This window comes from Thamnophis elegans, chromosome 13, assembly GCF_009769535.1.
Source record: "Thamnophis elegans isolate rThaEle1 chromosome 13, rThaEle1.pri, whole genome shotgun sequence".
Lineage (NCBI taxonomy): Eukaryota > Metazoa > Chordata > Lepidosauria > Squamata > Colubridae > Thamnophis > Thamnophis elegans.
Window position 1 is genome coordinate 25732666 of NC_045553.1, and position 20403 is coordinate 25753068.

General features: G+C 43.5%; 1 protein-coding gene across 1 annotated transcript in view; it reads right to left on the reverse strand.

Moving 5' to 3' along the window:
* Positions 1 to 1237: 1237 nt before the first annotated feature.
* Positions 1238 to 20403, reverse strand: part of PDLIM2 (PDZ and LIM domain 2) — an 82302-nt gene continuing 63136 nt past the window's right edge. Inside the window, exons 7-10 of the mRNA XM_032229190.1 lie at positions 15774 to 15934; positions 8801 to 8946; positions 6327 to 6447; positions 1238 to 2107 (exon numbers count right to left, since the gene is read on the reverse strand). Coding sequence (XP_032085081.1) covers positions 1912 to 2107; positions 6327 to 6447; positions 8801 to 8946; positions 15774 to 15934 — 624 coding nt within the window. The 3' untranslated portion in view covers positions 1238 to 1911. The remainder of the gene's footprint in view (positions 2108 to 6326; positions 6448 to 8800; positions 8947 to 15773; positions 15935 to 20403) is intronic.

A 20403-nucleotide genomic window follows, 5' to 3' on the forward strand; every position in this document is an offset into this window, starting at 1 on the left:
AGGTTCTCTCACTATTCAGGCAGGTAACCGAAAACAGCAGCACTTCAATGTGCTGAGCATTGCAACTGGCTAGAATACTTGACTGAAGTCACCTCTCTAATACCCTCCCCCCAAATAAAAAGAAAGCCAGCCACCTCATCACCCCCATACCCTGGGACATACATAAACACAGATAGTTCTTGACTTACGACTTCTCGCTTAGTGACAGTTTGAAGTTACACCAGACTCTCCACCCCCACCCCCCCAAAAAATTTCAAAGTTCTGACAATCACGTGATTGCATTTGGGGTGTTTGGCATGGCAACTGGCCCACATTTATGGTCATTTGCAGAGTCCTGTGGCGACACAACTGCAATGTATGGTGTTTTTTGTCTGTTTGTGTAATCCTCACGGCGTTTAACAGCTGTTTCAAAAAAGGTAAAGGCTGCGGTCATTTGGAGGCTTACTTAATGACTGGCAGAACTTACCATAATTCCTGGGCCTATTATGGCTGGAAGTCAAGGACTATCTTTGTGCAACTCCTTATTCTGCTCACCCTTGCCTCAGGTGATAGGGAAGCAATTACATGTCTGTCTCTCTCTCTCTCAATATCTCATTATATCCATATTAATAAAGAGCGTTCAGATGATCCTGAAGCAGTTATTGCAATAGCTTGCAGCCAAACCTATTTCATTTCATTTCATTTCATTTCATTTCATTTCCTATCTATCTATCTATCTATCTATCTATCTATCTATCTATCTATCTATCTATCTATCTATCTATCATCTATCCACCCACCCACCCACCCACCTATCTACTTATCCGGCTGCGTGTGTATGTTCCAGCAGAACGCTGGAATGGCTCAAGCAATTTCAACTGAACTTGGTATACAGATGACTTACTTTCTAGAAACAGTTACTGTGGGGGTAAGACACCCCTAAAACCTCTTGGGGGGTTTGTTGTGTTAAGATACAGCTTGTTGTGTCTTAAAATGGCTTCTACTGTACTGCCATAAAATGGCTTCTACTGTACAGCACAGTGGAGTTGCCATGGTAAAGGCTTCACAGTACAGGGGGGCTCCCTCTGGTAAGGGGGAAAATCCAACATTAGAAATTACGTTTGGTCCAAACATTTTCTCCCTATCCATAATATTCAGGCAACGCTGATGGGGCATTTACCTGTGCTAGAAATTATAAAAACTCCTTCCTGACTTCAGAAGGACATGGTTGCCAGGACGTAAGGAGCAAAGGCAGGCGTGAGGTGATTGTTTTATCCATCCTTATACATATACATACATATATATATATTATATTTCACATAGAGATCTGGCTTAATATCTTAAAGAGAAGCATCACAGGGAAAGTCAGCATTCGGAGTTGAATCCACGCCATCCAAGACCCAGGGAGATTCCAGTATTCCTTCAGTCTTAAAATTTGCATCATGGGGCAGGGAGTTTGGCAAACTGGGGCAAGACAGAAGTGCTTCCAGCCACAGAGCTGAGTAATTAAGAGAACCCCACCCCCCCATTGCTTCTGGGAGCTGCTGCCACCAAACCAGGATTAATACAAGCACAACAAATCACTTTCCAGAATCCAGGCACTCAGGCCGACTTGGCACAGCGGGAAGCATCATTCCTGAAGCTGTCAAAAGACAAATGTCCACACCAGCAAACATTTGTTTCTTGAAGAATGACTGATGAAACTATGTAGTTGAAAAGAAAAGAAAAGCCTTTTGCCTCTCCCTCCCTCAACGCCTTCCCCAAAGGTCCCTGAAAGGCATTCTGAGTTGCGATGGTGGTCCTTGCTGTCTTTTCCCCAAAACCTCCTTTCCTGCAGATGTCTTTAAAGGGCTGAATCGCGTTTCGCGAGAAGCAACTTTGAATAGATCCCAGGCGGCGTTCCCCTTCAGCCTCCCGAGCTCCGCTATCCTCTTAAGACTGGGAATAGACAGCCAGGATGGTGCCACCCTCTTCTGGGCTCTGGTAGCGCTGGCGGGCGTGTTTCTCGCAGTACATCTCTTCCCCAACCCAGAAATGGCCACGCATCTTCAGGTTGAGCCCACAGTCGGTGCAAACATAGCAAGACGGGTGGCGGTAGCGGTTCTCTTGAATTTTCACAGCTTGATATCTGGGGAAGACAGAGGAGAATCTCGTGAGAAGGACTAGCACAGTGTTGGCAGGCCTTTTCAGCACTGAGTGTTGAAAGGGGAGCATGCGTGCGTGGGGGAGTGCTGGAAATCAGAAGAGCAGTCCCCCTTCTCGCATGCGTATGCTGGGAAGCTGAGCTTCCATTTTCTGGTGTACGAATGTGCACCAGTCACCTAGTTCTCTGGTTTTTGGTGCACATGCGTGCACAAACAGCAGCTTCCCGGTACACGCATATGCGCCAGGGTTTCCAGCACTCCTGCGTGCACAAAGACCAGCTGGCCGGCCAGCATGTGTGCCAGATCACGGAGCAATGGGTGACGGCTGGTGTGTCCGGAGAGATGGCTTTGCATGCCAATTGTGGCACGCCTGCCATAGGTTTGCCATCACAGGACTAGCATCTACAGCAGGGGATGATGAACCTTGGCAAGATTTGTGGACCTCAACTTCCAGAAATTCCCAGCCAGCAATCCACAAGTTGAAGTTCTACCACCAACCAGTCAGTCCTGGAGGAGATTAACCCTGACTGCTCTTTAGAAGGCCAGATCCTGAAGAGGAAACTCAAAGACTTTGGCCACCTCATGAGAAGGAAGGACTCCCTGGAGAAGAGCCTCATGCTGGGAACGATGGAGGGCAAAAGAAGAAGGGGACAGCAGAGAAGGAGGTGGCTGGATGGAGTCACTGAAGCAGCAGGCGTGAGCTTCAATGGACTCCAGAGAATGGTAGAGAGCAGGAAGGCCTGGAGGAATGTTGTCCATGAGGTCCTGATGGGTCGGATATGAATTTGCAACTAACAACAGCAACAACAAGGAGTCCTTTGAAGATCAAAAGAAGAAGGAACAATTGTTCTGAAGGAAAACAGGTTCATCATCATTGCCATTGTTTATTGTTATTTTGGATTGATTTTTATCGCAATTTCCTCCTTGTGAGCTGCCCAGAGTCGCTCATTCAGCAGGCATAGATGTTTAATAAACTAGCTATGGAGATTCCTAATCGTCCAAGTCATGGTTGTCCCAAAGGTTTTTTTTTTATTTCCTCAAAAGACAACTGGACTTTCTTGTGGTTCCCCCCCCTTTTGAAAACGTTCCAAAGAACTGAAGGAGCTTCTTGGATGAAAAGCAAAATGTTTTCAAAGAAAAAAAAAACAAGTCCACTTTTGCAAAATAATTTGTTTAATAAATTATTAATATTAACCCCAAATAGCAATAGCATGTAGACATATACCTCTTCACAGTGCTTTTACAGCACTCTCTAAGTGATTTACAGAGTCAGCTTATTGCCATCAACAATCTGGGTCCTCATTTTACCCACCTCGGAAGGACGGAAGGCTGAGTCAGCTCTGAGCCTGGTAAGATTCTAACTGTCGTAATGCTGGAAGTCGGCAGTGAGCAGAAGTAGCCTGCAGGACTGCACTCTAACCATTGCATGCTCATGGCTCAAAAGCAGATAAGCTGCTCACTGTTTCAAAATAGACCCTTCCCCTTACCAAACCATCCCCAGCTCTTTTCCTTTCTGTGTTTTTTTTTCTTTTTAAATGAAAGTTTCTAGAAATTTAAACTTTCATTTAAAAGAAAGTTTTTCCTTTTTAAATGAAAGTTTCCTGCTAGAAATTCATTACACATTGTCAGGGCATGCTGGCCCTTCACACCCTCTGAAAACAGCTGCTGGATGGCTATAAATAACAAACCCTTTGCCCTGTTGAAGGGTGTAGAGTCAAATCCAATTTCCTGCAACCTGAAATTTTTTTTCATATACACAGGTAATCCTCAAGCTAGGACCACAAATAAGAGACTGGAAAGTTCGTTAAGCGACACGATCGTTAAAGTGAGGTATCCTACGGTTGCAGCTGATGTTGTGACCCTTTTGGATGTGGTCATTAAGTGATACATCACACGACTATGGCTTGCAACCTCCTGCCAGCTTCCCCCTTGCCGATTTGGAAGCCTGTTGGGAAGGTCACAAGGGATGATCATGTGACTGCAGGATGATGCAATGGTCATAGGTGTGAGCCAGTTGGCATGTGCCTGGACTGTGATCCGGGATGTTGTAATGGCCATAGGTAGAGGACAGATCATAAGCCACTTTTTTTCAGTCAAGTCAAAATGTTGAATGGTCACTATGTAAGGATTACCTGCAATGGACCAAGCTAGCATAATGCCCAGCCACAAAGGGCTGTAGTCCAGCCCATCAAATTGTCCCATGTTCTTCTCTTTGCTTACCAGAATAACAGAGCTGGAAGGAACCTTGGAGGTCTTCTAGTCCATGCCCCCACCCAAGCAGAAGTCCCTATAGCATTCAGACAAATGTCTGTCAAATCTCTTCTTAAAAACCTCCAAGGATGAAGCACCCACAACATCTGGAGGCAAGTCAGTCCACTGATTAATTTTTCTCACTGTCAGGAAATTTCTCCTTAATTATAGGTTGCATCTTTCTTTGATAAGAGCCAAGGTGGCGCAGTGGTTAAATGCAGCACTGCAGGCTACTGCTAGATCAGCAGGTCAGCGGTTCAAATCTCACCGGCTCAGGGTTGACTCAGCCTTCCATCCTTCCGAGGTGGGTAAAATGAGGACCCAGATTGTTGGGGGCAATATGCTGACTCTCTGTAAACCGCTTAGAGAGGCCTGAAAGGCCTATGAAGCGGTATATAAGTCTACTGCTATTGCTATTGATAAGGTTCCATCCATTATCTCAAAGGTGTTGTGGTCCGCCACCGGCCTATGGAGCTGGCAGCAGAGTCAGACAGAGAGAAGGTTGGGGAGGAACATGGTCCAGTTCTGGAGTCTGGGGAAGGCTCTGATGAAGGCTCTGCATCGGAGGCAGAGAGGGAGCCAGGGCCATCTGGGAGTTATGTGCTGCCTCCGGAGCCTCCAGAGTCGGACATCAGCAAGGTACAGGAATAGACTCCCTCTGTTCCCAGTCCGTGCATGAGCAGAACTGCCAGAAGGCAAGAGCACTTAAGACAAAAGGGATGACCCAGAAGTAAGGCTTGGAGGTGATTGGCTCCTCCCATAGGACATAAAAGATGAGCAAAGGCACATGAGCCTTTGCAGGAAGCAACTTAGTTCATGCTGGTCAGTTTACCTTCTGAAGCTTTGTTTTGACTTTGCTCTGTGTGGCCTTGCAAAGCTAATTGGCAATTAGGTCTTTGGCACCGCTTCAAGGGAGATAAAGGTGGGTGCTTATCAGCCTTATCCCGAAAGACTTTGGCAGACTTCTGTTGGACTCTTTACAAACTATTTGTGACTCATTACAGCTGTGAATGAACATAATTCATAGCCTCTGAAATAAAAAAGGGGTTTGGGGACTAAGTGTGTGCTTTTTACTGTCTCAGGAAGCTAGGACAGAACAAAAGGTGCTTTTTCAAGAGGCAACTGGATTTTCTTGTTTTTCTTTGAAGATGTTTTTGTTTCTCATTCAAGAAGATTCTTGAGAGGTGAAGAAGCTTCTTGGATGAGAAGCAAAACATCTTCAAAGAAAAACCAAGAAAGTCCAGTTGCCCCTTGAAACAGCACTTTTGGGACAACCGTGACCTGGATGACGGAGAATCTCCACAGACATTTCCATCCATTACTTTTTCTCCTGCCTTCAGGGGCTTTGGAGAGTAAGTCGACCCCCCTCTCTTCCATGTGGCAGCTCCTCAAATAGTTGAAATGGAAGGTCTCCCCCTCTATTCCAGTCCCTTTGGTATCAAACCCTATCTTTTTTTTGCAAAGTTTTTAATTTTTCTTATACATACAGTACATACATTTCACAAATATAATTTTCTCATAGATATTGTTAGCGTTATACATTGTCATTTAACATTTATACTTCCATTCTTCCCCTAAAGATATAATCATATATTCGAGAGTCTTACTGCCATCCCATACTTCCATCTTATATTACAACAACGTTACATCTTCTTCCCTCTCTTTCTCCTACCCTCCTTTTTTCTCTCCTTTCTTCTTTCCTCCTCTCCTTTCTCTTTTTCTTTTCTTCCCCTTCCTCTCCCCTACTCCTCCCCTCTTCCTGCCCTCTCTCCTACTCTTACTATCCCCTCCCTTCCTCCTCTCCTTTACCTTTTCTTCTTTCCCTTTCCCTCCCTCCCTTTCTTCTCCTCTCCTCTTCCTTGTCCGTCTCTCTCCTTTCCTTCCTTCCGTTGTTGCATTTTCATATTTTATTCCATCAGTATCAAACCCTACTTAAGGATTAGCCATACTCACGTGATGGGGCTGTCGCATTTCTCACAGGTGTGCAGCTTCTGAGCATTCCCTGTCGTAGCACTGCTAACCGGCTTGTGCAAATTGGGAGAGAGCTGGCTGGGGAAATGGGTGGCCATGCCCTCTGTCAAAGCATCACAGAAGGTACATTAGCAAACAGTAATTAAAAAAAACACATTACTGCTTTTAAAGAATGTACAATCCTATGTAGATCGATCTAGAAATGAAGTGTTTTTTCTTCTCAATGAAAAATCGCATCTGCAGCCTCAAAAAAAATATTTCACTGAATGAATGCTTTCATAGAATCACAGGGCTGGAAGGGACCTTGTAGGTCTTCTAGTCCAACCCCCAGTGTGGTATATATGTTCTTGCACCTTCATGAAGTACCGTATTTTTCAAACTATAAGACACTGGAGTATAAGATGCACCAAGATTGAAGAGGTGAATTTTTTAAAAAAGTTTTTGCACTCTGCAGGCCTCCCAAACCCTCTGTACATCTCATTTTTTGTGAAAAAACAGGCATGCAGAGAGTTTGAAAGGCCTGCAAAGTGCTCTTGGGGGCTGGGGGGGGGGGGGAAGAGGCCAAAAATGAACAAAAAACAGCCCACTTTTTGCAAAAATGGGCCTGTTTTTTGCAAAAAAAAAAACGGCATGATAATGCTTTGGGAGGCTTGTAGAGTGCTCCTGGGAGGTGGGGTGGGGAAATGGGCAAAAACCAGCCCATTTTTCATTCATTTTTGCCTTCCCCAGCCCCCAGGAGCATTTTGCAAGCCTCCCAAACCCTCTGCACAACCATTTTTGTGAAGAGGGCGGGGTTTCAGGAGGCCAAAAATGCTGCATTCAGTGTATAAGACGCACCCAGATTTTCACCCTCTTTTTTGGGGGGGAAGGTGCGTCTTATGCTCCAAAAATACGGTACTTCATATCTGTTCTCCTTTCACTGTCAGTGTTATCAGCTGAAGCAATCTCTGAATGGCCCATTGAGCAGGCCAATATATCTACATAGGTTTAGCAGGGAAATACAATGGTTTATCATTTTCTTGTTTCCTATGAACAAAAAATGGCATCCGTCAGAAACAGCCATGCCCTTACAATCTTAAAACTACCAATTAAAAGTTTGCCAGATGAAAGGTTTCGGCTGATTACTGTAGTCTGTCAACAAAGATTATAGCCCATCCAGAGGCTGACTTAAAAAGCTGCTTTACCTGCCTCTTGAATTTAGGTTTCCTCCCTTATTTGACCACACACAAAAAGAGCAGCAAACTAGATCAGCAATAAAAGGAACAAGATTTGTTCATATTATGATGAAAAAGCAAAAAGTTGTAATTTGATGCTGTTGCTTTCTTTTACTGCAACAGAGAGAATTGGAAGTCAATGCGTCTTTTTCTTTCTCTTTCTTACCTTTCCTTTCTTTTCCTCCCTCTTCTTCCTCACTGCTTTTCTATCTGCTTTTGTATTTCATATCTTACAATATTTTATAACTCAGTAAACAATGTTAAACTGGAAGGAACACGTCTTTTATCTCAGGAGATTATTATGAGGAAGCGATGAATTCTAAAGGCCGATCTATAGCAATAGCAATAGCAGTTAGACTTATATACCGCTTCATAAGCGGTTTACAGAGTCAGCATATTGCCCCCACAGTCTGGGTCCTCATTTCACCCACCCCGGAAGGATGGAAGGCTGAGTCAACCCTGAGCCGGTGAGATTTGAACCACTGAACTGCAGCTAACAGTCAGCTGAAGTAGCCTGCAGTACTGCACCCTAACCACTGCGCCACCTCGGCTCTACCACATGTAATGTTACCAAGTTTCTCATATTTTTCCCCCCAGCTGGTTTCTTCTATCTTATCTCCACCCTCACCTTGTGATTTTGAAAAGAACATGAGAAAACAAGCTCCTTTTACGCTACCTGTCCTATTACAAACATTTTCCATAATCTAATCTTATTTTGCAAGTGTGTGTTTCCATAATTATTACAGCAGAAAACTCTGGATTGGAATAAAGGTAAAGGTTCCCCTCACGCATATGTGCTAGTCATTCCTGACTCCAGGGAGCAGTGCTCATCTCCGTTTCAAAGCCAAAAAGCCAGCGCTGTCCGAAGACGTCTCCGTGGTCATGTGGCCGGCATGACTAAATGCCAAAGGCACACGGAACGCTGTTGCCTTCCCACCAAAGGTGGTTCCTATTTTTCTACTTGCATTTTTACATGCTTTCGAACTGCTAGGTTGGCAGAAGCTGAGACAAGTAACGGGAGCTCACTCTGTTATGTGGTGCTAGGGATTCTAACTGCCGAACTGCCAACCTTTCTGATTGACAAGCTCAGTGTTTTAGCCACTGAGCCACCCTTGGATTGGAATAGGTTTGGATTAAATGGATTGGAATAGATTTGGATGAAAATACAAAACGAATTGTGCCATGTATCTCCCTTCCTTCTATCCCTAGACAAGTGCCCTGTCCATCCTCTGCCTCTTTTACCTTTTTCATCCAATTCCAGAGCCACCTGGAGCAGGCGGAAAGTGCTGGATTGCCGGGGCGCAGCCCTTGTATCACGGTTTTCCTGCATCAGCTTGTACACCTCCGAGTCTCCTTCCAAATGGTGCATATTCGGTTCTGTATCCAAGCTGGAGAGAGACAAAACAGGTAAGGTCAGGCTTAGGATGAAGGAAACAAAAAACCCTCAAGGTTTTCATCCAGGAGGACAGGACAAACTAGTATTTCATCTCTTTACAGTGCCTGAAAGAAGAGGGATGGTTGGGACAGACCAGGGTAGGGGCTGAGCGTAGTCCTAGTAGGCTGCTCTTAAGCTGCAGGTCTCCAGAGGCACAGATGTTATCATGAAGCCACTTCTTTGACAATGGAACTCATGTAGGACTTTTTGTCAGGGTTCCAAATAGCATCCAAAAGTAAATCAGAGTCCCAGTCAAAGTATTGCTCAAAGTTCCCATTTATTAAGAGAGCCATGTTGGCACATCTGGGAAAACCCGAATCTGAAATCTTCCCGTTTTCCCCACCCAATTGAAAGTTCATGAACGTGCCCCACACCCACAAATCCATCATATATGGTCCAATCTTCCAGGCCTGCAGCCATATTCCTTTTGCATCTCCAGTACTTCTGCTGTCTATCTCTTCCAGTACCTCCAGTACATCTTCTGTCTATCTCCTCCAGTATATCCAGTACTTCTGCTGTCTATCTCTTCCAGTACCTCCAGTACCTCCAGTACATCTTCTGTCTATCTCCTCCAGTATATCCAGTACTTCTGCTGTCTACCTCCCCCAGTATATCCAGTACTTCTGCTGTCTATCTCCCCCAGTATATCCAGTACTTCTGCTGTCTATCTCTTCCAGTATCTCCAGTACATCTGCTGTCTATCTACTCCAGTGTATCCAGTACTTCTGCTATCTCCCCCAGTATCTCCAGCACTTCTGCTGTCTATCTCCTCCAGTATCTCCAGTACATCTGCTGTCTATCTCCTCCAGTATATCCAGTACTTCTGCTGTCTATCTCTTCCAGTATCTCCAGTACATCTGCTGTCTATCTCCTCCAGTATATCCAGTACTTCTGCTATCTCCCCCAGTATCTCCAGTACTTCTGCTGTCTATCTCCTCCAGTATCTCCAGTACATCTGCTGTCTATCTCCTCCAGTATATCCAGTACTTCTGCTATCTCCCCCAGTATCTCCAGTACTTCTGCTGTCTATCTCCTCCAGTATCTCCAGTACATCTGCTGTCTATCTACTCCAGTGTATCCAGTACTTCTGCTGTCTATCTCTTCCAGTACCTCCAGTACATCTGCTGTCTATCTACTCCAGTATCTCCAGCACTTCTGCTGTCTATCTCTTCCAGTACCTCCAGTACATCTGCTGTCTATCTCCTCCAGTATATCCAGTACTTCTGCTGTCTATCTCCTCCAGTATCTCCAGTACTTCTGCTCTCTATCTCTTCTAGTACCTCCAAGACTTCTGCTATCTCTTCCTCTCTGGAAACTAGATCCACCACAACCAGCAAAAGAAGTCAGTGAAGATCCAGCACACTCCTTGAGACATGTCAGTGGGATGGCAGCAGAGAGGCTCTCCCATTACCTGAGCCCAAGGAGAAAAGCTTATCTCATCCAGACATGTCCTTCAAAGCTATATGACTCACCAACAGAAAATGGATCCTTTTGTAGGAATGCACGAGTAATGTAGCACCTGCACCACTCACTTCTTCCTGCCAGAACCAGCCTCTGGAGTCTAACCAGATTTAGGAACGCAGCAAATTAACCCTCCCAACAATAGCTAATTTGGTAGCCCTCTCACCCCAATTTTTCTTCTTCCTCTGATCCTCAGAGTTGCTCGGAGTCCGTCTTGCTGTCTCTCCCGTTCTGAAGGAACAGGCAGAACACTCCCTCAACATACAATCTTAGACCTGCCCTGTCTCGACCTTCGTCAGCAGCTCTGACGAAGTGTGATTAACCCTCACACTTCCTGGCCCAATAAGAAGTACAGTAAAGGATGCCTAGAAAGTACATTTTGCAGATCTGGAGGGCTTAGACACAATATAACAGGAAGAGGGCTTCTTAAGAGGAAGGGTACTTTCCCCCAGCACCAAAATGAGTTAGTTAAGTTTACTTTATTCATTAGCCCTTGGGACATATCAAAGTTAATAGCACTTTATAATGCCTTGGTAAGGCCACGCTTGGAATACTGCATCCAATTTTGGTCACCACAGTGTAAAAAAGATGTGGAGACTCTAGAAAGAGGGCAGAGAGAGCAACCAAGATGATTAGGGGACTGGAGGCTAAAACATACAAAGAACAGTTGCTGGAACTGGGTATGTCTAGTTTAATGAAAAAAAGGACTAGGGGAGACATGATAGCAGTCTTCCACTATCTCAGGGGCTGCCCCAAAGAAGAGGGAGTCAAACTATTCTCCAAAGCACCTGAGGTTAGGACAAGAAGCAATGAGTGGAAACTAATCAAGGAGAGAAGCAACCTAGAACTTAAGGAGAAATTTCCTAACAGAACAGTTAATCAGTGGAACAACTTGCCTCCAGAGGTTGTGAATGCTCCAACACTGGAAGTTTTTAAGAAGATATTGGATAACCATTTGTCTGAGGTGGTGTAGGGTTTCCTGCCTAAGCAGGGGGGTTGACTAGAAGACCTCTAAGGTCCCTTCCAACTCTGTTAGTCTATTCTATCCTAAAGTGCAGTTCCAGATACAACTTTTATTACTAAAAATCTGATAAAAACAATTTAAAATGGAATTGGAATAAAATACAGTTTAAACTGAAATTGGAATAAAAGAAAATCATTTAACATATAGATAGATAAATAGGATACGATTGTATTTCGGTATCACCCCTACAATCTTCCCCGATCAGTCCCACAAAATAGGGCAAATACTCCTGGATAGAAAGTTGCATCTTTCCCATATATTGCCCATTTCCAGCAAAAGACACCACGGGAGATCAACTGTTAGCCTCTATGAGAAATTAGCAAAATTTACCAGCTTGGAGATAAACATAATCTCATGTTCCAACTACTTGGTGATTTAGAAACTTATGTTTTTACATCTCTTCTAAAATAACAGTTTGGCTGGTTTTTTGTGTGGGTTTTTTTTTTTGTTTGCTTTCTGGCAGAGGGGAAATCGATCTAAAATGGAAGTCATAATTTCAGAGATAAAATGACTACTCTACCAAAACTGAGGTGGGGGGAGAATTAACTGAGGTACATTTTCTGTTAAGATGGTAGTGGCTTTACTGTAAATTGTTAAGTTTTCTTGAACAATTAAGAGCCAGCAGGTCATAGCTAAGAAAGATCATTAGCAGAACAGAAACAAAGCATGGGGCACAGAGGTGGTATTCAGACGGTTCTGACCAGTTGTGGCAAACCAGTAGCGGAAATTTTGAATAGTTCAGAGAACCGGCAAATACCACCTCTGGCTGGCTCTGCCCCCGATCTATTCACTATCTCCCAAGTCCCAGCTGATTGGCTGGGTCTTCTTCTGTTTCACTGCACAGGAAAACAGGTTAGTGGAGTGGGGATTTTGCAGTAACCTTCCCCTGCCATGCTCACCAAGTCATGCCACGGCCACAGAACCGGCAGTAAAAAAAATTGTATCACACCACTGATGGGGCGCTATCGATGGCTCTCAACTTTTCCTGCGTCTATAAAGACTTTTAGAAGAACGCATTAAAAAGTATAGGTGGAATTGTCATCTTCCTTTTTCCTTTTTAGGATTCTAATTAAAAGAAAACTCATCAATATAATCGTTAGTGCAAACCAGGTGTAAAATGGGGACCACTGTTTCAATGCAACTTCCAGTTATCCACTAGCTCCTGTTTTGTTTTCCATTAATCTTATTAAGATTTTTAAAGAAAGAATAATAAAAGCTATAGGAAGGAAGGAAGGAAGGAAGGAAGGAAAAAAGAACCCACCCCTTTAAGGAAATAAGATTCAGATTCATTGCTGTCTTTTTATTTTGAAATGAAAACACCACAATTCATAAACATTAGGTAACACAAAATGCAGGAAGCTGCCTTATACTGCCAGGCCAATTGTCCCTATGGTGGTGTTTACTCCAATTGGTACCAGCCTTCCAGTTCCTATGTCTTTACTGTCATTGTCTGTGAGCAGGTGTTCAAGTATCCCTGAATAATGGCAGGAGTTGGTTGCCAGTTTTTGTTTTGAATGGGTAGTGAAGACTTGGAAAACCTTTCTCCAGAAAAACTATTGAAAGAAAGAGATGCTATTCCTGCTCTGAAAAATGAGCAATACCCCACAGAACTGCCATTTCTGATCATCTGAAAACATACAATATAGATTTAACTTGAGGAAGCTGAAAAACATCTATTGAAATACAACACACTGGAGCAGCATGGCAGATTGGGGTCCATTAGCTTCAACGAAGAGGCCTCCATCTTGGGATGGATTTATTTGAACTGGGCATATGACAATACTGTTACATGAGTACAGGGGTGGAATTCAGCAGGTTCTGACAAGTCCTGGAGAACCGCTAGCAGAAATTCTGAGTAGTTCAGAGAGCCGGCAAATACCACCTCTGGCTGGGAATGGGCTGGGAATGGAGATTTTGCAATATCCTTCCCCTGCCACACACACCAAGCCACATCCACAGAACTGGTAGTAATTTTTTTTTTATTTCACCACTGAATGACTGTACAAACTGCACTCCCACAATGGCTATGTTCATATATTTGGTTCAAGAGTACGCTACTACGGGTTCGGCCAGGTTCGGGAGAACCGTAGCTAATGTTATGGCCGGTTCGGAGAACGTCCAAATCCCACCCCTGGCTGGCCCCTCCCCTCCCAACATTCTTCACACGGCCCGTTTTGGATGTGAGGTAAATGCAGGGCCTTTGCGGCCCTCCTCTCTCTGAGCCTACGCGGAGGCTCAGGGAGGGGGAAAAACAGGCCTCCCGGAAGGCCTCTAGGGGCAGTTTTCACCCTCCCAGGGGCTCAAGGAAAGCCTCTGGAGTCTGGGGAAGGGGAAAAACGCCCCTCCCCCCATGCAGGAGGCTGACTAGGCCACGCCCACCATAACCACGCCCACTCAGCAACTGAGCAGAGAACCCATTGCTGAAATTTTTGAAGCCCACCCCTGAGTTCAAGGCAGTCACGCCCAAACCCTTGTCAATAGCTCTTTATGCTGCTTCTTGAAGAGACATGTACCAATAATAAAAAAAAGGCGAAAGACACACATGCCCTTCCTTTTATCAATAAGGAAGGAGCCGAAAACACACACAAAGGAAAGGGATGTGGTTTGGCAGTGGAAGTGGTGAAATTGGACAATTCCGATCAAAGTAGAGCTACCTTGATTGAGCAATTTCTGGCTAACAGACTCTTTAATCTACTGGCTAATAAACAGGGCCAAACAAGTTTCCCCTAACCAGGAACCCTACAAAAATATTGGATTCCGACTCTCCAGGTTTCGAAGTATTTCTCACAAGACTACCAGATTCTGTAACAGCTTTGTTCCTTGTGCCATCCATCGGGTAAACTCGCAAGATTCGTTTCTCTCGCCATGTACATGTATACATCTGAACGAGCCTGTGGTGTTTCCCATATACGTATGTGGGTATAAGTATTATTTATTTATTTATTTTGTAATTTTATTTAAAAAAAATTTTTTTGGTCTTTCAATGGCCCCATAATCCCTTGCATCGGGGTGGAATTGAGGCAACTGAATCTATCTTTCCCTTGCTCGTCTCTTCTCTCTCTCCCTCTCCTCTCTCTCTCCCCTCCCTCCACTCTCTCCCTCCCTGTCTCTTTCCCTCCCTCCCTTCTCTCTCCCTCTCTCCGTGGGTGTACACACCTACACTTCTGGTTGCTTTGCAGGTCCAGAATTAATGATGGACACGGAATTCCTGGCACAAACCATCAGAACGATGAGATTCTCCCTAAGACTTTAGAAGGCCGACTACAATCAGGCCAGACAATCAAACTAAATAAATTACTGGTTTGACTCCCGGAATTAAATCAGATCCAGATGCAACTTATCCCCCAACTGCATCTCCTCATAACTTGCTCTGACTTCAATACTAAGTGGAAACCTGGAAAGGGGAAGATCTTCAACCCTTCTTTCTCTCCAGCTCCCTGTACTTATTTCCTCCTCTGGCTCACCATTAAAATGATACCGTTGGGGGGGAAATTAGTTAAAATAATTCATCCGTTTATATTTCTCCCACTCCTCCATGGAAACTTGGAAAGGCAATTTAAGTCCTTTTTAAAAAAAACCTAACTCCTATAGCTATTTTTAAGTAAAGCAAAAAGTGTTGGAAGAACTATAGATAGAGGAGCCTTTGGCAATCTCTAGCATAAGGTAAAGGTAAAGATTCCCCTCACACATATGTACTAGAGGTTCCTGACTCTAGGAGGCGGTGCTCATCTCTGTTTCAAAGCTGAAGAGTCGGTGCTGTGCGAAGACCTCTCTGTAGTCATGACTCAACACCGAAGGCGCACGGAATGCTGTTACCTTCCCACCAAAGGTGGCTCCTATTTTTCTACTTGCATTTTTTACCTGCTTTCGAACTGCTAGGTTGGCAGAAGCTGGGACAAGTAACAGCTCACTCTGTTACCCAGCACTAGGGATTCGAACTGCCAACCTTTCTGATCGACAAGCTCAGCATCTTAGCCACTGAGCCACCGTGTCCCTTAGTCCATATAGTGCATATGTTAAGTAATTATTATGGTCGTTCAATGCTAACCCAGCATCATTTCTATATGGCAAGAGAGAAAAAACTTTCTTGGAGCAAACAAGCTGTAGTATACTGTATTTTGAACACAGATCTCCTAGGCTAAAAGTGTACAAACTTGGCAACTTTAAGACTGGTGGACTTCAACTTCTAGAATTCTCCAGCCAGTCATGAAGTCCATCAGACTTAAAGTTGCCAAGGTTGGAAATCTTTGTCCTACATTCTCCTATTTCATCCATTAGAAAGCATTCAAAGTTACCTGTAACTGCGGTTATAGGAAGATGGACTTCTTTCCTGGTCCTTCCTGATCTCCCAAGGGTTGGAGAAGGAGTATCTACCAGGAGATGGAGAGCCGTTTAATGGAGGCAGCACAGTCACAGGGGACTCCCTGGAATGGGTGAAGTTCCTTTGCTCTTGTATCTGAGGTAGTGGAAAAGAGACAGTGGGATGACATTACATAGAGAAGCCCACTAGGATTGCTAACAAAGACGACTGCCACAATCAATCATAAAATACTTTGCAAATATTAATTTTTATAACACATAGAACTAAACTGATATGTGTGGGTGAGTATGTGTGTGTGTGTGTATCTATATATCTCCATCCATCCATCTGTTCGTCTATCTATCCTCTATCTAGCTAACCATCATCAATCTATCATCTATCATCTATCATCTATCATCTATCATCTATCATCTATCTATCTATCTATCTATCTATCTATCTATCTATCTATCATCCATCCATCCATCCATCCATCTATCCATCTATCTTCCATCTATCATCAACCAATCAATCAATCAATCTATCCATCCATCCATCTATCATCTAGCTAGCTAGCTATCCATCAATCTATATCTATCTATCCTTCCTTCCTTCCTTCCATCTATCTATCTTCCATCTATCATCAATCAATCAATCAATCAATCAATCTATCTATCTATCTATCCTTCCTTCCTTACATCCATCTATCTATCTTCCATCTATCATCTATCTATCTATCTATCTATCTATCTATCTATCTATCTATCTATCTATCTATCTATCTATCTAACTAACTAACTAACTAACTATCATCTATCTAGCTATCCACCATCAATCTATCACTATCTATCTATCTATCTTCCATCTATCATCTATCTGTCTGTCTGTCTATCTATCTAATCTATCATCTATCTAGCTATCCATCATCAATCTATCATCTATCTATAATTTATTATCTATCTATCTATCTATCTATCTATCTATCTATCTATCTATCTATCTATCTATCTATCTATCATCTATCTATCTATCTATCATCTATCTATCGTCTGTCTGTCTGTCTATCTATCTCTATTTTACCTATATAATCTATCTAGCTATCCATCCATCTACTTACTATCTCTCTCTCTCTCTCTCTCTCTCGCCTATTATTTTTATAAATAACTCAAGTCAGCGAACATACGTAACACTCCTTCTCCCTCCTCTTTTCCCCACAACAAAAACAATCCTATGAGGTGAATTAGGCTGACTTTCATGCCTAAGGCAGGACTTGAATTCACAGTTGCTCAACTTGCTACAGCAGAGAAACTCCCCAATTACAGTTATTTAGGTTTTGCAAACTTTCATTATTAAACCTCCGGGGACCAAGCTGTTTGTCTTTTTAGGCTAAACAATGGTGATAAATTCCAATAATATAGGCATAAAGCTTTTAGCTTTATGCCTATATTATTAGGCAGATTTTAGACAGATTGATCCCTGGGCGTTTCAGCAGTCTGTCCTGCAAAAATATACAACAATCTCACAACCCACATTCTCCTAGACCAAGGGTGTCAAACTCGCAGTGAGTGTCATCTCATCACATGATGTACCACAACTTTTTTTCCGCCTTCGCTAAACTGGGGGTGGGGGCAGCATGTGACGCATCTGGTCTAAGGGAAGTGAGTTTGACACCCCTGTCCTAGACCAACGGTAGTGAACCTTTGGTTCAGAATTCTCTCTCCCTCCCTCCCTCCCTCCCTCCCTCTCTCACACACACATACACAGACAAAAGAGAAACAATTCTCTATCTCCCACATATCTTTTTTTTTAAAAAAATAGTTTTTATTAAACATTTTACCTTTAAAAACAGAAAAAAATGCAACAAAAAAGAAAAAACAAGACATACATAGCAATATACAAAATAGTTATGCAGCCTTCTGCATCGGCATACATGTTTAGCCTTTGTAGTTTTCCATTTTACACTGCCTTCCTATCTGTTTTAACCTCTGTAATAATGTAATAACAGTTGTACTAACAATTACGATGATATTAATTGTTCCTATCGCCATATCTAGAACTGCACCACTTAGCTTTGGGTGTTGATGAATGCTGGAATCTCACCCAAAATGTCATGGTGTGTGTCACCTTTGACAGGTAAGTCATGGGTTTGACTTACCTGTCAATCACTCTCCTAGACCCTAATTAAAAAAACGAAAGCTACTAAGGCTAGGTTTAACCAAAAAATCCAAATTCTGCATCAAGAAAAGGCAAGATTTGGCAACCTAAATAAACGATGCGAAGTTAGATAAATAATCACAGAGGGAAGGAAGGAAAATGGGACACTTAAAAGGGATATGAGATAAAATGTCTCATATCATATAAAATGTCCCATTCTCCTCCCCCCCCCCTCCCGCCCCAAACCACAGGAATGCAATCTGGCCAACTGGTTGTTAAGATTTCAGTCAGACTTGTCAGCAACCTTTCAGATAAATCTTCTCAACCAGCCACGGAAGCTAGAAATATGTTTTAACAAAACTTTACAAAACTCTGCAAGACTCAGGAGGCCAACTTGTGTAGCCAATATCTCAGGTTTTTTTGCACCCTTATAAGGGTTAAGTAGACACATAAACACAGATGGTCAAGTTCTATCAAGTCTAAATGTTCCTCATAGAACCAATTCACCCTTATCCTGTAATCCCCTGATAAGCCAAACTCTTTCCTACAGAGTAGAATGCAAGCTTTCTATTGTGAGTAGAATCATCAATCTATCACCTGTCTGTCTGTCTATCATCTATCTATCTATCTATCTATCTATCTATCTATCTATCTATCTATCTATCTATCTATCTATCTATCCATCCATCCATCCACCCACCCACCCACCCACCCACCCACCCATCATCAATCTATCAATCTATCGTCCATCCGTCCATCCGTCCATCCATCCATCCATCCATCCAACCAACCATCCATCCATCCATCCATCCATCCATCCATCCATCCATCCATCCATCCATCCATCCATCATCTATCTATCTATCTATCTATCTATCTATCTATCTATCTATCTATCTATCGTCTATCTATCTATCTTCTATCTAGCTATCCATCATCAATCTATCATCTATTTATCATCTATCTATCTGTCTGTCTTGCCTTTATTATTTTTACAAATAATTCAGTTTCAGTTTCAGTTTTGGTTTATTTGTATGCCGCCCTTCTCCAGGAGGGACTCAGGGTGGCGAACAACTCAAAGGGGAAAGGGAACATAAACAACAGTACACATAATTAAAATACACAAAAATCACACAGCCATACCAGTCAAGAGGGGAGGGGAACTCATCAACCCCAGGCCTGCCGGCACAGCCAGGTTTTGACGGCTTTCCGGAAGGCCTGGAGAGAGGTGGGTGTCCGGATCTCCGCAGGGAGTTCATTCCAAAGGGCCGGAGCAGCTACAGAGAAGGCCCTCCCCCGGGTAGTAGCCAGATGGCATTGGCTGGTGGACGGAACCCAGAGGAGGCCGACCCTGTGTGATCTGACGGGTCTTTGGGAGGTAATTAGCAGCAGGCGGTCTCTCAAGTACCCAGGTCCAATACCATGAAGGGCTTTATAAGTTACGACTAGCACTTTGAAGCATATCCGGAGACCGATCGGTAGCCAGTGCAGCTCGCGGAGGATAGGTGTAACGAGGGTGTACCGAGGTGCACCCACAATCGCTCGCACGGCTGCACTAATAATATTATTAATAAATAACAATTGGGTTGGGGTTTTTTTTGGGGGGGGGGTGGACACGAAACTAACAACCGAAAGAAATTTTTCCTTAAGTTTTATCACAAAACAGAAGGAGAATCTCATCAATGCTGTTTCAAAAGCTATTAAACATTTTTAAACACGTATTTGAGAAAGAGAGGTATTAAAGATACCGGCTTATCCTGGCTTATTATCGATAATTTATTAAGACTAGCCAAAGGGAGAAATCTTGAGAATTCTGTACAGCTCCTACCATTGATCTTACAGGATTTTAACATTAATTGCAAAGACGAGCAATGAAGATGATTAAAGGCCTGGTGGGTAAAACCTATTAAGAATGGTTGGAGGATTTGGGTTTGGCTAGTCTAGAGAAAAGGAGGACATGATAGCGGGATTCCAATATTTGAGGAGCTGCCACAGAGAAGACAGGATCAAGCTATTCTCCAAAGCACCCGAGGGCAGGACAAGAAACAATGGGTGGAAACTAATCAAGGAGAGAAGCAACCTGGAATTCAGGAGAAACTTCCTAACAGTTAGAACAATTACACAATGGAAGAACGTGCTTTCAGAAGTTCTGAATGCTTCATCAGTGGAGGTTTTTAAGAAGAGACTGAACAGTCACTTGTCTGAAATAGTACAGGACAGTGATAGCTGACCTTTTGGTAAAGGTGTGCCAAAATTGTGTATGTGTGTGCTATCACGCACATGCCCATAGCCACACCCACAATTCAATGCACCCTGCCCACCTGTGCATGCCCGCACGACACCTCTCTGTGGGGGAGGGGTTTTTTGCCCTCCCCAGGCTCCAAAGGCTTTCCTGAAGCCTGGGCAGGGTGAAAATGGCTTCCCCCGGCCCTCCGGAAGGCCGAAAATCAACGCCAGAGCTGACAGCTCAC